Genomic DNA, 13,741 nt, shown 5'->3' with positions numbered 1-13,741 from the left:
CCATGCCTGGCTAATTTTTAAATTTTCTATAGGGATGTGGGGGTCTTCCTACATTTCCTGGGCTGATCTTGAAACAATTCTCTTGCCTCAGCCTCCCAAAGTGTTGGGATTACAGGCGCGAGCCACCACTCTTGGTCTTGATTTATCCTGATTGTATAATTTGAGTAATATGCTTATTGGCTGCTCATCCAAGATGTCCCTACAGATGCTATGTTCCATTAACCAACTTCACATCTCTGTGAGTCAGACACCTCTCCCTCTTTCAGTCCAAACTTGCCAGCCATTAGAATAATAGCCCACAATCTGCCCTTATCACTGCAGGACACTATCATCCCCATTATTATCAGGGAGCCCAGTTCTGTACCAGTATCCCCAATCTCAGCCCAAGCCACAGGGGACAGCCACACTGACCTTCACAGAGCTGCTGGTGCCCCTCATCCCGATGGCTTCATTGCTTTATTAAACAGTGTCCTCTGGCCCCTCCCACAGTCTATCATTGGTGAGTGGGTTTTCCAGCACTCAACAGGGTATATTCACTCTAGACCATTTTCCTAACCTTTCGATCCTTTATTTTCCTGTCTGTCATGGAAGTGCCAGCACTTTCTCTCACATAATGTGGCCATGTTTTCTACAAGCTTCTGAAATCTTGTAGTGTGTTGTCACCAACTCCTAGGTTGCTTGTCAGGGTTAAATCCTGTTTCACAGGACAATGCTCTGTCTTGGTTGGCCCTCCTTTATTCAGCCTTATCTTGTACTCTCTTGGTTTGTGATGGTATATGTCAGCTTGGTCCTACATTTCCTTTTGAGAGCATCTCTTCCCTCTCTCAGGAGGCTGGCTTATGTTATGACTCAACCCTACTCATTTATCTGATGGCCAAAAGAGAAAGTAGAAGTGGATCTGAAAGGAGTGCTTGTGGCCTTGCAAGGCAGATGACTGCATCATCTTCAAGCAAGCAGGCTGTGCTGGCCTTTGACAGGATGAAGTGGGCCACTTCTGTAGGCCCAGAGTCTGGGCGGAACATGGGAATTCAAGATGCCCCCACGCCATGCCTTAAGGTCAACTTCTTCCCAACAGGCCCTCTCCTTATTCAACCTCTTCCGAAGCTCTGTTACTCTTATTGTTGAGGCTCGGGCTTGATTCTTAGCCTTTTTTGGTGTTGGCTCATAGATGAGAATCTCTTTATATGGTGTGGAAGAGGCCATCTGACTTTCCTGCTTACGCTTAATTGGTGATTAATTAACCTCAGCCTTTCATTGTCTTCCTCTAGGGCATCCACTGTTGTCAGCAGCAGCCAATTCCCTAATCCTTGTAATTACCACTTTTTCTATCTCTCAAAATCCTAAAATACTTCATCTGCCAGTACATTCCCTTTTGCTGGTATCCAATGACTGCTCACACCGGGAACGTTTTAATACTTGTACCACTGTCTCATGCCAGAGGCATCCATGCTCCATCTATCCCCAGTGATGGGTCTTCAGTACCTGCCCGCCAGTGGGTGATCTGGCTGTGCCTGCAATCTCTCTCTCTCTCTTTTTTTTTTTTTTTTTTTTTTTTGAGACAGAGTCTCGCTCTGTCGCCCAGGCTGGAGTGCAGTGGTGCAATCTCGGCTCACTGCAAGCTCTGCCTCCCGGGTTCACGCCATTCTCCTGCCTCAGCCTCCAGAGAAGCTGGGACTACAGGCGCCCGCCACCACGCCCGGCTAGTTTTTTGTATTTTTAGTGGAGACGGGTTTCACCGTGTTAGCCAGGATGGTCTCGATCTCCTGACCTCGTGATCCACCCACCTCGGCCTCCGAAAGTGCTGGGATTACAGGCGCCTGCAATCTCATTTTAAAGCCACTTTCCTAGGATCACTTCCAGCACTAGCTGCTGCAGGTCAGATGCCCTGAGACTCTGAGATTTGCATGTAGGAGTTTATTGAAGAGTGCTCTCAGAAGCAACTCCTTTGAGGAAACCAGGGAGAAAATAGTAGTGAGCAGAGGAAAAAGCCGAACTGAGATGCAGCTGCATCAGTAGCCTCAGCTGGTTCCAGGGGGAGCATCGAGGCTGAAAGAGCATTCAGAGATGTATCAATCCAAGGCACCAGGGCTGGGTCTTTGAATCCCTGCATTGAATCCAGTCATTGGATTGTGGGCTGCCCTTGAAGAAGAGACATAAATGTATTGAGGCAACTTCCTTTAACCAAGGTCAATGCCAGAAAATGGATTCAGCTGTGAGCAATCAACAGCCAATAATTACTCCCAGCAACAGCCTTGAACCTGAAGGGGACCTGGGTGAGGGGCCATAGTATCCATGGGACAAGTCTCCTAGGAGTGGTTAGTTTTCTTATTATTTTTCCTTATATATATATATATTATTTCTTCCTGTCTTTTTAGGTCATTGCTGGTTTTTTTTTCTTTTTTGTTACACATTTGGTTTGTATACTTTAATTTTTTAAAACACGGCAAAGTCATTAAGATTTATATTTAAAAGACAGAGATTTTGCCATGCAGTTATATGGTTTGGCTGTGTCCACCTAAATCTCATGTTGAATTGTATTCCCGACTGTTGAGGCAGCGACCTGGTAGGAGGTGATTGGATCGTGGGGGTGGATTTCCCTCATGCAGTTCTCGTGATAGTGAGTGAGTTCTCACGAGATCTGATGGTTTAAAAGCGTCTGGCAGTTCCCTCAACCCTTGCTTTTTCTCTAGCTCCTGCTGCCTTGAGAGGAAGCTGCTTGTTTCTCCTTCGGCCATGATTGTAGTTTCCTGAGGCCTTCCCAGCCATGCGGAACTGTGAGTCAATTAAACCTCCTTTCCTTATAAATTACTCAGTCTCAGGTAGTATATTTATAGCAGTGTGAGAACGGACTAATATACGTAGTTATTCCTCTTTACATTATTTTCTAAATAGTCTGTATTTGTTGCTTGCTTTTTGACTTAGAAGTTATTTAGGAGAGACTTAATAACCTTTTTCAAGTGGTTGTTTTTTGCAAAGTTAATTTTACGAATTTATGGTTATGTCATGGTGTAGTCAGAGAATGTAGCCAATATAGTATCTACTTTTGTCATTTATTAAAGTTTTCTGTTTTCCATTAAAAGTTTTGTTTCCATTTTTCTTGCATATACCAAGGAAGATACAAAATAACAATGCAGTTGAATCTGACAAACACATTGGTGTGTAATGAAATGCATAGTGTGCGGGATATATAGAAAAAGCAAAGGATATGTTTTTTCCTGTTTGTCTTTCTTTATATTACCAAAGTTCTTGGCACATAAAAAAATGAATATGAGAACAGTATGAAAGTGAAACGGTTCTCTTTATTCCTTTGTGCCTTTGCATACTGATCAGGGAAAAGCAACCAGGATAATAAGTTTTTGCATTGCTTTTCCTGAAATGTTGACTATTTACCAATAGATTTTAAAAATAATTTCTGAGGCCAGGCGTAGTGGCTCACACCTAAAATCCCAGCACTTTGGGAGGCTGAGGCTGGGGGATCACCTGAGTTTGGGACCAGCCTGGCCAACATGGTAAAACCTTGTCTCCACTAAAAATAGAAAAACTAGCTGGGCGTGGTGGCACGTGCCTGTAATCTCAGATACTCAGGAGGCTGAGGCAGGAGAATCACTTGAACCCAGGAGGCGAAGGTTGCAATGACAGAGCGAGACTGCCTCAAAAAAAAGAAAAAGAAAAAAATATATATATATGTTTTTTTATAAGTATGTATTTATTGCTTTAAAAATCAAGCAACAGAATTGTTTTTTATGAGTATGTATTTATTGCTTTAAAAATCAAACAACAGAATTGTTATTGTAATAAGCGTGAGAGGGTTTCCCAGGCAACACTGGATTCTGATTGGCTAAGTTAAGGTAAAATGAAGCAGCGCACAAGTTTTGTGTTTTAGACTTGAGGCTCAAGTGTACTTACTTAGTTTTTGATCTCAATAAAATAGTCTTAAGAAAAATCATACAACATTTTGATTATGTGGATTTTGGCAAAAAGGAGATGGAGTGGACATAGGGCAAGAAGTACTTCATGATTCTTGATTAAACTTCCAGTGTTTTGAAAATCAAGTTAAAATTTCTGAAATCTTATACTCTAATTGTATTAGCACAATTTATAAATTACTGCAACTTTTCACTAAAATCCTGTCCTTCCTCAGTCTTCGTTGTATTATATATGTAACCTATATTTTCAGGAGAGTTTCGTGTGCCAAACTACCAATGATGAGAGTTACATATTTCAAAGAAATATTCTAAGTTTTTCAAATAAAACCACAAGTAAATTACCCATTGTACATAGAATGTTGCCACCTAGGTATTTTTTCAAAAGAATAGAAAGTATTCTCATTTTGATGCAGTAGCTTGTTTTCCTTAAAGAAATTGTTGCCCTGTTTAAGTCTGTTGGTGATAATTCAAAGTAGGTTATATATTATCTTTAGTTTTAAAATACTTAACAAATCTAGATTGAAGCAGTTTGAAGACTAAGTGTTTACTGTAAATATAGTTGTAAAATAGAGTGAAGGAAAAATACATCACATATATGGATTGAGGTATATGTTATCACTAATTTTTTTTTTTTTTTTTGGTAATTAGTTAGTACATGCCAGATGAGGTGTCCCTAAATTGGGTTTCACTGAATGACTTTTATTGGGGTAAAAAAAATCATAGAAGTACAGTCACCTGCAGATAAAATACTGAAACACTGAGTTTGAAACTCTTCTCTGAGTATCTTGTTCTCATTATGGCATAAACCACACATCATATTGTGTTTTACACTGTTGTTACTATTTTATTTTTCTTAGATATTAAGAAAAATTTAAGTGTAGTTTATTAAAGATAATTTGAAAATATAAAAAAGAAAATAGTTAAATGTAGTTCTAACAATATTATGCATATAATTTTGTACTATCATTTTCTCTTGATATCTTGTACTAATTTTCCCATATTAATATGTAAAATATTTTTCACTGCTGTGTAATATTTCATCTAGTATGTATACCACAGCACACTTGACTATTCCACTATCACTAAATATTTAAGATGTTTCATTTCTTCATGGTCATATATAATGCTGAAATGAGGGTCTTTGTATATAATGATTTTTTTCTTTCATATTTGGGAAGAATTTCTTGTGTGACGTTTTTATAAGCTACACCACTGAGGCAGAGTATTAATATATTTAGAGTTCTTGATATCTGTTGCTAAACTGCCTTCAAAAAAAGGCAGTATCAATTTGCACTCCCAATGACAATATATGAGAATGTCTGTTTTGCCATACTTGTAGCAGCAGTGAGAATTGTCAAAACTATTTTCTAGTTACTTTGATAAAAATATTAATACTGTCTCCTTATTGCTTTAATTTGTATTTCTTTGGTTATTAGCAATGCTGATAATTTCCTCAAGTTTGTTAACTTGCTTTCTTCTGTGATTTGGCTGGACACACTTTAAAAAAGCATCTTTATAATAAAGCTACTTATAATGTACAGTGATATCATATAGATAGTATTGTGATATTATACATTGTGTATTGATATAACACACACCATACAATTCACCCATTTAAAGCAAACAGTTAAATGATTTTTTAATATATTCATAGGGTTGTGCAACCATCACCACAATTAATTTTACAACATTTTCATCACTCCAACAAGGAATCATGTACCTATTATCAGTCACTCCTTATTTCCCCCCAAACCCCTTTACAGACCTAGGCAACCACTTATCTCTACTTTCTGTCTCTATATGTCTACTTATTCTGGATATTTTATATAAATGAAGTCACACAATATATGATCTTTTGTGACTGCCTTCTTTCATGTAGCGTAAGTTTTCAAGAGGTAACCATGTTGTAGCTTGAAACAGTGCTTTCTTCTTGATTGCCTAATAACATTTTGTTGTACAGATGTAAGTCATTTATCAATTTATCAGTTGATGGATATTGGAGTTGTTTCTGCTTTCTGACTGTTATAAATAATGCTTCTACGAACATTTATGTACAAGTTTTGGGGTGGACACATATTTTCATTTGTCTTGGGCCTACAACTAGGAATGTAGTTGGTGGGTCCTATGGTAACTCCATGCTGAGTATTTTGAGGAATTGCCGGAGTGTTCATACATGCTTTTATGCATGTTAATCTATTGGTGTCTTGGTGCTGTTCTTATAGATTTGCATGAACTCTTTATATAAGGTCAGTGTTAACCTTGTATACTTGCAGAAAGTATTTTAATCCCCATATTGCTTGCCTTTAATTTGGGTAATGAATTTTGTGTGCAAATATTTTTCAGTTCTACATTGTCAGTTCAGTCAATATTTTATTTTGTAACTGGTTTCATTGTTACTAAGCTTTTTAAAAAACCATTCCTTGGCTGGGCAAGGTGATACATGCCTGCAGTCCCAGCTACTCAGGAGGCTGAGGAGGAAGGATTGATTGAGCCCAGGAGGTTGCAGCTACAGTGAGCCATGATGGTGCCACTACACTCCAGCCTGGGCGACAGAGCGAGTCCCTGTCTCAAGAAACAAAAAACAAAAAACAAAAAACAAAAACCCTATTCCTCTGAGGAGTTTGAGCCATATTAATGTTTATTTTCTTGTAATTTTCTATATTCTTTAAAAATATTTCATTACTTTATTTAGGTTATTTGGGTGGATGGTGTCAGATTAACATTAAAATGGATTTTTACTCCCAATTATCTAACCAGTTGTGCCATTACCATTTTTCTTAACACTTCCTCTCTTCCCTGCTGAATTTGTCTTGATACTGCCTTTTTATTGATTATTAATTTTTTTTTACATGTTCTAATGTCTGTTTTGGTCAGCATGCCTATTCCTGCACCAGGACCACATTGTTTAAATTATTGAAGGTTTAGAATATGTTTTGTACCCAGGAAAACAGCAATATTTCCTTCAACCCAGCACCTCATATTTAATAATCGTTTTCAAAAATTTCTTAGTGACTCTTATTTTTTTCCAGATGGTTCCCAGCTTTTTCCAAAGTTTTGTTATGTTTTCTAAATACCGTTGGAATACTTATTGTGCTTGCATGAAACGCTCAGTTAAACTTTAAGAGACTTGACATTTTAATAGCAGCAAATTTTGTCATCCAGGAACCTGGTATATCTCTCTGGTTATAGTTTTTTGAAAAAGCTCAGCCAAGTCTTATACTCATTTTATGCAAATCACATATGGTTTACTCCCCACTGGAGCAGATCCAGGTTCTGAGGGGCCCAAAGCTTATGTGATTTTGGGGGGTTTTCTTAAAGAAAATGAATACAAAATTACAAATACAAAATTAGGTACCTAATCTTGGAAGGAGCCTGGGCAAGCAGTGGGCTCTGGGGCTGCCTTTATTTTCTAGGCAGTTGGCCTCTTTTCACAGGTATGTCTTTGCTGATCTTGTTATTATATATTTGTAATATATTATCTTGTGTTCCCATAGGAATTAAAGAATCTGTGAACTAAACTTAGAAAATACTTTGAAAAAATCTGTTTTCTACTTTTCCATTTTGGAATTTCTATACAAATAATCTTACTATATGTGACTAGCAATAACTTTATATCATCTTCTATAATATTTTTTCTACATCTTAAACTTGTTGAGAAAAGGATCCATATATTGAAGATCATTAATAAATGTTTTTAGTGATGACTACTAACCTAAATAAAGGAGTGTATTTACTGAGGCCATAGCTAGATGAATTTGCTCCTCACCAAGTTTCATGCTTCAGATGCAACATAATTTTGCCCATAATGCAGAGTGTAGGCTACAGACCTGTATATATAGAATAATATAACTTGCATCATAGACTGGGTTTTTAATACAACCTTTTTTTTTTTCTTTTAGAGACAGGATCTCACTCTGTTGCCCAGGCTGGAGTGTAGTGGTACGATCATAGCTCACTGTACCTTTGAGCTCCTGGAGTTAAGCAATCCTCCTACCTCAGCCTCCAAAGTAGCTAGGACTGCAGGTGTGTGCCACTATGCCCAGCTAATTAAAAAAAAAAAAAGTATTTATTTATTTTTCTTTTAAGAGACATGGCGTCTTGCTATGTTGCCCAGGCTGGTCTCGAACTCTTGCACTTAAGGAATCCTCCCACCTTAGCTTCCTGAATCACTTAAGATTACACGCACAAGGCACCACATCCAACTTTACTATAGTTTTAATGCTGTGAACTCAGAGTATATGTATAAAGACTTCAACAGTTTTCATTCTAGAAATTATTCAAGAAACTATGTATTTGACCTGGTTTCTTGGATCAAAAATAGCCAAATGAGAAGAAAAGCTTCCTAATTAAATAGTCCTGAACATAAGTTAATGACTAGATTTAAAGAGTCTCGCTAGGGATTTATTCTATTTACAAAACAAAAAATATTAGAAAGGTTATTTAGTATATGTATCCTACTACTACTACAACATTTTATAAGATAAGGGATCTAATTTTCACAGGTCGTTTGAAAATTGCATATTTTAGAAATTTCAGAAGATACATCATTTATCATTTCTGTTTTACTCTTCGATGTTTTTGAATTCTAATATAGAGATTGTAGGACAACAGAAGAATGGACAGTTCAACTTATTAGTTAAATTAACTGTCACCTTTGTAGCTGATACATATTTTGGAAAACTCACAAAATCCTGTAGTACCCAAAGCATCCCACCAAGTGCTTTAGAGGTATGCAACACATTGTGGTTTATGGCACTGAGAACACCAACCCTAGTCCCTAATTATCCAAATAATCAAGAATACGGGGACGTTTTTAGTTAAGACCTTTGGTTTTAATAACCGAAGATACCTATTCACAATAAAGAATTCTCAGATAATTGTGATTATAACTGCTAGTTAAGTTTAGTTGCATATTAACTAAATGTTTGAGACATGGGATTAAGAAGGGACGTGGTAAAACACAAGCAGCTTTAAGTGATTTAATTAGCACACCAAAAAGGTGGAGGGAAAAGCTCACAGGCTCACCTTAAATTGTTTTCAGGCCAGGTGCGGTGGCTCATACCTGTAATCCCAGCACTTTGGGAGGCGGTGGCGATGGGGTGGGATGAGGCCGGATTACTTGAGGTCAGGAGTTAGAGACCATCCTGGGCAAAGTGACAAAACTCCGCCTCTACAGAAAACAAACAAAAATTAGATGGGCATAGTGGCAAGTACCTGTAGTCTCAGCTACTTTGTGGGGTGGGGCAGGAGGATCACTTGAACAGGGAGGTCGAGGCTGCTGTGAGCAGAGATTGCGCCACTGCACTCCAGCCTGGGTGATAAAATGAGACCCTGTCTAAAAAAAAAATTGGTTTTTGTTAACATGATTTAATACCTATTAGATTTTGTCTTTGTCTAAACATAAGGAAATAACAAAAACCCTATACTTTATATGTGCTTTCGGAATTGGGAACCACAGAAAAATCCATGAAGGTTTAGGATGTTTTCAAGTGTGTGGAGGTTTTGAACATTTCTTTTCATAAATCTCACCTTTTTCCACCTCCAAATGGACTTTTGAGGAATAAAAATGGATTACTGTGAATTAATGCAAAGAAAAATATTTATTGAGATGTACAACATACCACCCAGATCAAAAGCCTATAGTTGGAACAAGACAGTTAAAAACATGACAAAACATAATAACCTTTCATTGCATTAAGAGGCGAGAAAAGAAAGAAATGAATGACCGTGTAATGTTCTATCCCTTCCAGTGGAGAACTTCTGCATGGAATATTGTGATTAGCATGGTGATTGTGTCAGCTTTAAGCTTTTATCACTGTCTAGGTTTTAAAGCAGGGCATGCAATATTGTATCTTAAAAGCACTTTAATTTTTAAAAACCCCAGAGAGCCTTTAAGTGAGACTTAATTAAAATTCAAATCAACCTTAGATGTATGTCCAAGACAGTTTTCAAAAGACCTGTACAACCTATGTTCCTTTGATTCCATTCCCTTTCCAGTGTTATCTCCAGTTGCTCTGGGCAGCACGCACTTGGCCAGCGAGTTTGGAAATTCATGAGGGCATTCTGGGGTTGACACAATGATTTGATATAGGGTATCACTGACACTTAGAGGAGGGGACCAGGTTTGCCTGATGGCCCCAAAGCTTGATTTGGTTCTGCACAATGAAAAATGTTCCGGCCCTGCTAGTTTCAAAAGATGCCCTGAACAATATCCTATGACAAATATGGCAGTAGTACTTTTAATACAGATCTAAGTCAGCAGCCTTCCATGTGAAGGAATATCGAAAAGTTTTAAAAGAAGCTACACAAAAGGGCTCCTTACTTAGGAAAAAGTCCTTATGTAGAGGAAAGCTTAAACGACATAAAGATATTGCATAAGAATCATCAAACAACTTACTCTTTCTGTGGATCCTGGCTTTGTTAGAAGTTTTGTTTTGTTCATTATAGGGGGTTTTATTGGCATTAATTTGATGTTTTAAAGGTTGACATTACAATATTACTGATCTTGATGATTGAGTTTAAATTTAAGGAACCCTTAAATTTTGTGCTCGAAATCAGTGGTTGACTCGTCTCTCTGTTGGCATAGCTCTGGTGTTCACAGTTTACAGGGGAAAGGATTTTAATGCAGCTGCACATTTATTGCAAAAGCAAGAAAAATCAAAATTATGTTGTGTAATTGAGATTTGGAAATTACTAGACTAAAAAACTGAATATTACTAAGAAGTAAATGAAATACAGAAGTCACAATACATTAATAAATGTTATTTTAAAAATATTTTGTATTATTGCCATTCTCTGTATTTTTTTAATGCAATACAAAATTGTGTGAAAATCACAAACAATCACCCACAATATCCCGCCCAAGAAAGAACCCATAGACCAGCAGCCCACAAGACAATACAATGGATGGGAGCAGCTTCCATTACTTTCAAGGGAGATTTGAGCTCTCTGGGAAGAGCAAACAGTATCCAGCAGATGCATTGGAGCCCCAGCCTGGCATTGGAGATATCAAGGACATTGAAAAAGCAAGAAAGTCTATGCTAGACCCAGCACACAGATCTCATTTTCACCTTACAACCCCAAGCTTAGTATTTTTGTGTTTTATATTCGATGGATTACGCAAGGCACTACTCAGTGTTGGTGTGAGCAAAAGGTCTAATATTGTGATTGGGAATGAGAACAAGGAAACAGATACTCTTTATGCTAGCAAATTCGAAGATGTTATGCCTAACTTCACCGCCCTTGAGATGTCATCAATTCTCCGTCACTGCTGTGATCTTCTGCTAGGCGTTGCTGCTGGATCGAGTGACCCGATATGCACCAACAGCCTCCAAGTACAGAGACAATTCAAGGCAATGATGATATCCATTGGAAGACATTTGCATGGTAAAAGTGCTGATTTATTAATTAACTATAATGCAGGGCCAGCTATATATTGGATCAACTCAAGACCATGGGTTGGAGGATTAATGTTCACATTTCTTTTTTTTTTTTTTTTTTTTTTGAGACGGAGTCTCGCTCTGCCGCCCAGGCTGGAGTGCAGTGGCCGGATCTCAGCTCACTGCAGGCTCCACCTCCCGGGTTCACGTAATTCTCCTGCCTCAGCCTCCCCAGTAGCTGGGACTACAGGCGCCCGCCACCTCTCCCGGCTAGTTTTTTTTTGTATTTTTTAGTAGAGACGGGGTTTCACCCTGTCAGCCAGGATGGTCTCGATCTCCTGACCTCGTGATCCGCCCGCCTCGGCCTCCCAAAGTGCTGGGATTACAGGCTTGAGCCACCGCGCCCGGCCTAATGTTCACATTTCTATTCGGAGAATTTGAATCCCTGCATGTGAGCTACTTGATCAAGTTAAAGTAGTTGCCAACAAAGCACAGATGACGACACTACACTGTGCTACTACACTGTGGGAATGTTCCTGGATCAGTGCATGGATGGTTCCATTGCTTTACCTGCTGTTGTATCTGAGATTCCAGTTTTTGAGCAGAAGAAAGCACTGGTTAAAAGGGCACTTGGAGATTTCTTTGAATTTGGGGGTGTACTTCGCCACCCTGTTATTGGGGAGCTATCACCACGAATGTTCCCAAACCTAGCAACAGCAGCAAACTACTGGGCCAAAAGAAGGAATCCCACATTTTCTGGATTTGAAGCCCTTGACTTTATACCAGGATCAACTATTACACTCCGTCTAGTTTGAATGACATCTGCTCGGAAAATCTCCAGAGGAAGTGACATGGATCCATATACACTTAACATCCTTCGCGGGTACGGGAGTTTGGGATTTGACTAACAAATACGTGAACTAATCCTTGTATTTACATATAAAAAGAAATTATGTGAAAATCACATTCTAAAATTATCTGAGTGTTACCTATTGTTTTCAATCTTGGTCTGATATGTCTCTGACATCTATTGTAACTTCTCTATAATCTTTTATTTACTTCTTTAAAAGAATCCATCCAATATTCTCTGGCCACTGAAAGATGTGATCTCCAAAGTCTTTTTAAGTACTGGAGGCTAAGAATATGCTTTGACATGTGGTAGAATTTTGAAATAATTGAAATGTTTTCTGTAGTCACATGCGTTTTTAAATTTTATTCTTTATAGATAAGGCCCAGATCGTTTTTAAGATTATTGTATTTCTTCTCTAATTTGTCTTGATGATTTTTTATAATTATGTTGAAATAAATCTGATGCATTATTTATCCTAGCACAATTTTTTGTTATGGTTCTGGTGTTCTCCTGTACCTCTGTTCATTTCAGGAGATCTCTTTTATGGAATGACTTATTATCTTTTCTTAAATCAAAATGTAATCATTAAGTCAGTGCAAGGATCTGGCTATTTTAATGGATCTTGTAATGTAGTCATATCTGAGCATTTACATACTGAAATACATGGTGTGAATTATTTTCCTTTTAGTTCTCTGTTAAACTGTTGAAATGCTATTTTCATTTCTAAAACATTGTTTATGTAGTTAGATTATATCACCCAGGAATTTCATTCCCAAATATGTAATGGATTATGTTTCCAAAGGTGGCCATAGCAATATCTCCCATTCCACATCTATTTTCTTTCTGCAGACCAAGCCAGGTGTGCGGTGGCGCGATCTCTGCTCACTGCAACTTCCGCCTCCCAGGCTCAAGCGATTCTCGCGCTTCAGTCTCCCAAAAAGCTGGGACTACAGGCGCACGCCCAGCTAATTTTTTGTATTGCCCAGGTTGGTCTCGAAGTCCTCGGCCTCCCAAAGTGCTGGGATTACAGGTGTGATCCACCGCGCCCGCCCCACATGTACATCGAATATAACCGCCATTTCAACATCAAGAGGTGGGATCTGTTTTCCCTTTCCTTGAATGTGGGCTGGTCCTGTGACCTGTTTTGGCAATAGAATGCAGTGAAATAATGTTGTGTAAGTTTGGGGCTTGGCCTTAAGAGGCTTGCAGCTTCCACCTTTGCTTCCAGGAATGCTCTTTCTTTGAACCTTGCTGCCATGCTACCAGGAAGCCCGAGAAGCCACATGAGACGTTGACCTGGAAGAAAAGGGTGGTCCTAGGCCAGCAGCCCCAGCTGAGCTCCGGATTAGCAGCCAGTGCCAGCTCAGTTATGTGAGTGAGGCCACTTTGACTTCTTAGAGGCCCAGAGCCCCAGCTGCCGTTACTTTGTCAAGCAGAACTGCCCAGTCAACCCACAGAATCATGAGAAGTCATATATTGCTGTTTAGGATGGTTTATTTCACTCGGTAGATAAAATAGGCTATCAAAGGGAGTCATTACAGCATAATCCTTATAAAAAAGAGTTGTTAAATCAGACATTGTTGAGA

The 13,741-nt window shown here is 38.5% G+C and overlaps 2 protein-coding genes across 5 annotated transcripts in view; one reads left to right on the top strand and one right to left on the bottom strand.

Moving 5' to 3' along the window:
* Positions 1-13,741, bottom strand: part of COMMD3 (COMM domain containing 3) — a 459,390-nt gene that overhangs the window by 99,731 nt on the left and 345,918 nt on the right. The gene's annotated exons all lie outside the window — the stretch shown is intronic.
* EBLN1 (endogenous Bornavirus like nucleoprotein 1) lies at positions 194-12,213 on the top strand. Its single transcript, XM_050803106.1, is given in 7 exon segments — positions 194-238; positions 322-499; positions 8,521-8,654; positions 10,751-11,403; positions 11,726-11,745; positions 11,748-11,818; positions 11,821-12,213. Coding segments are annotated over 7 exon segments (1,494 nt in total).

The sequence above is a fragment of the Macaca thibetana genome, chromosome 9 (genome assembly GCF_024542745.1).
Source record: "Macaca thibetana thibetana isolate TM-01 chromosome 9, ASM2454274v1, whole genome shotgun sequence".
In the NCBI taxonomy this organism is placed as follows: domain Eukaryota; kingdom Metazoa; phylum Chordata; class Mammalia; order Primates; family Cercopithecidae; genus Macaca; species Macaca thibetana.
The sequence above is the reverse complement of the archived record's forward strand: the minus strand, read 5'-3'. Positions and strand labels throughout refer to the sequence as shown.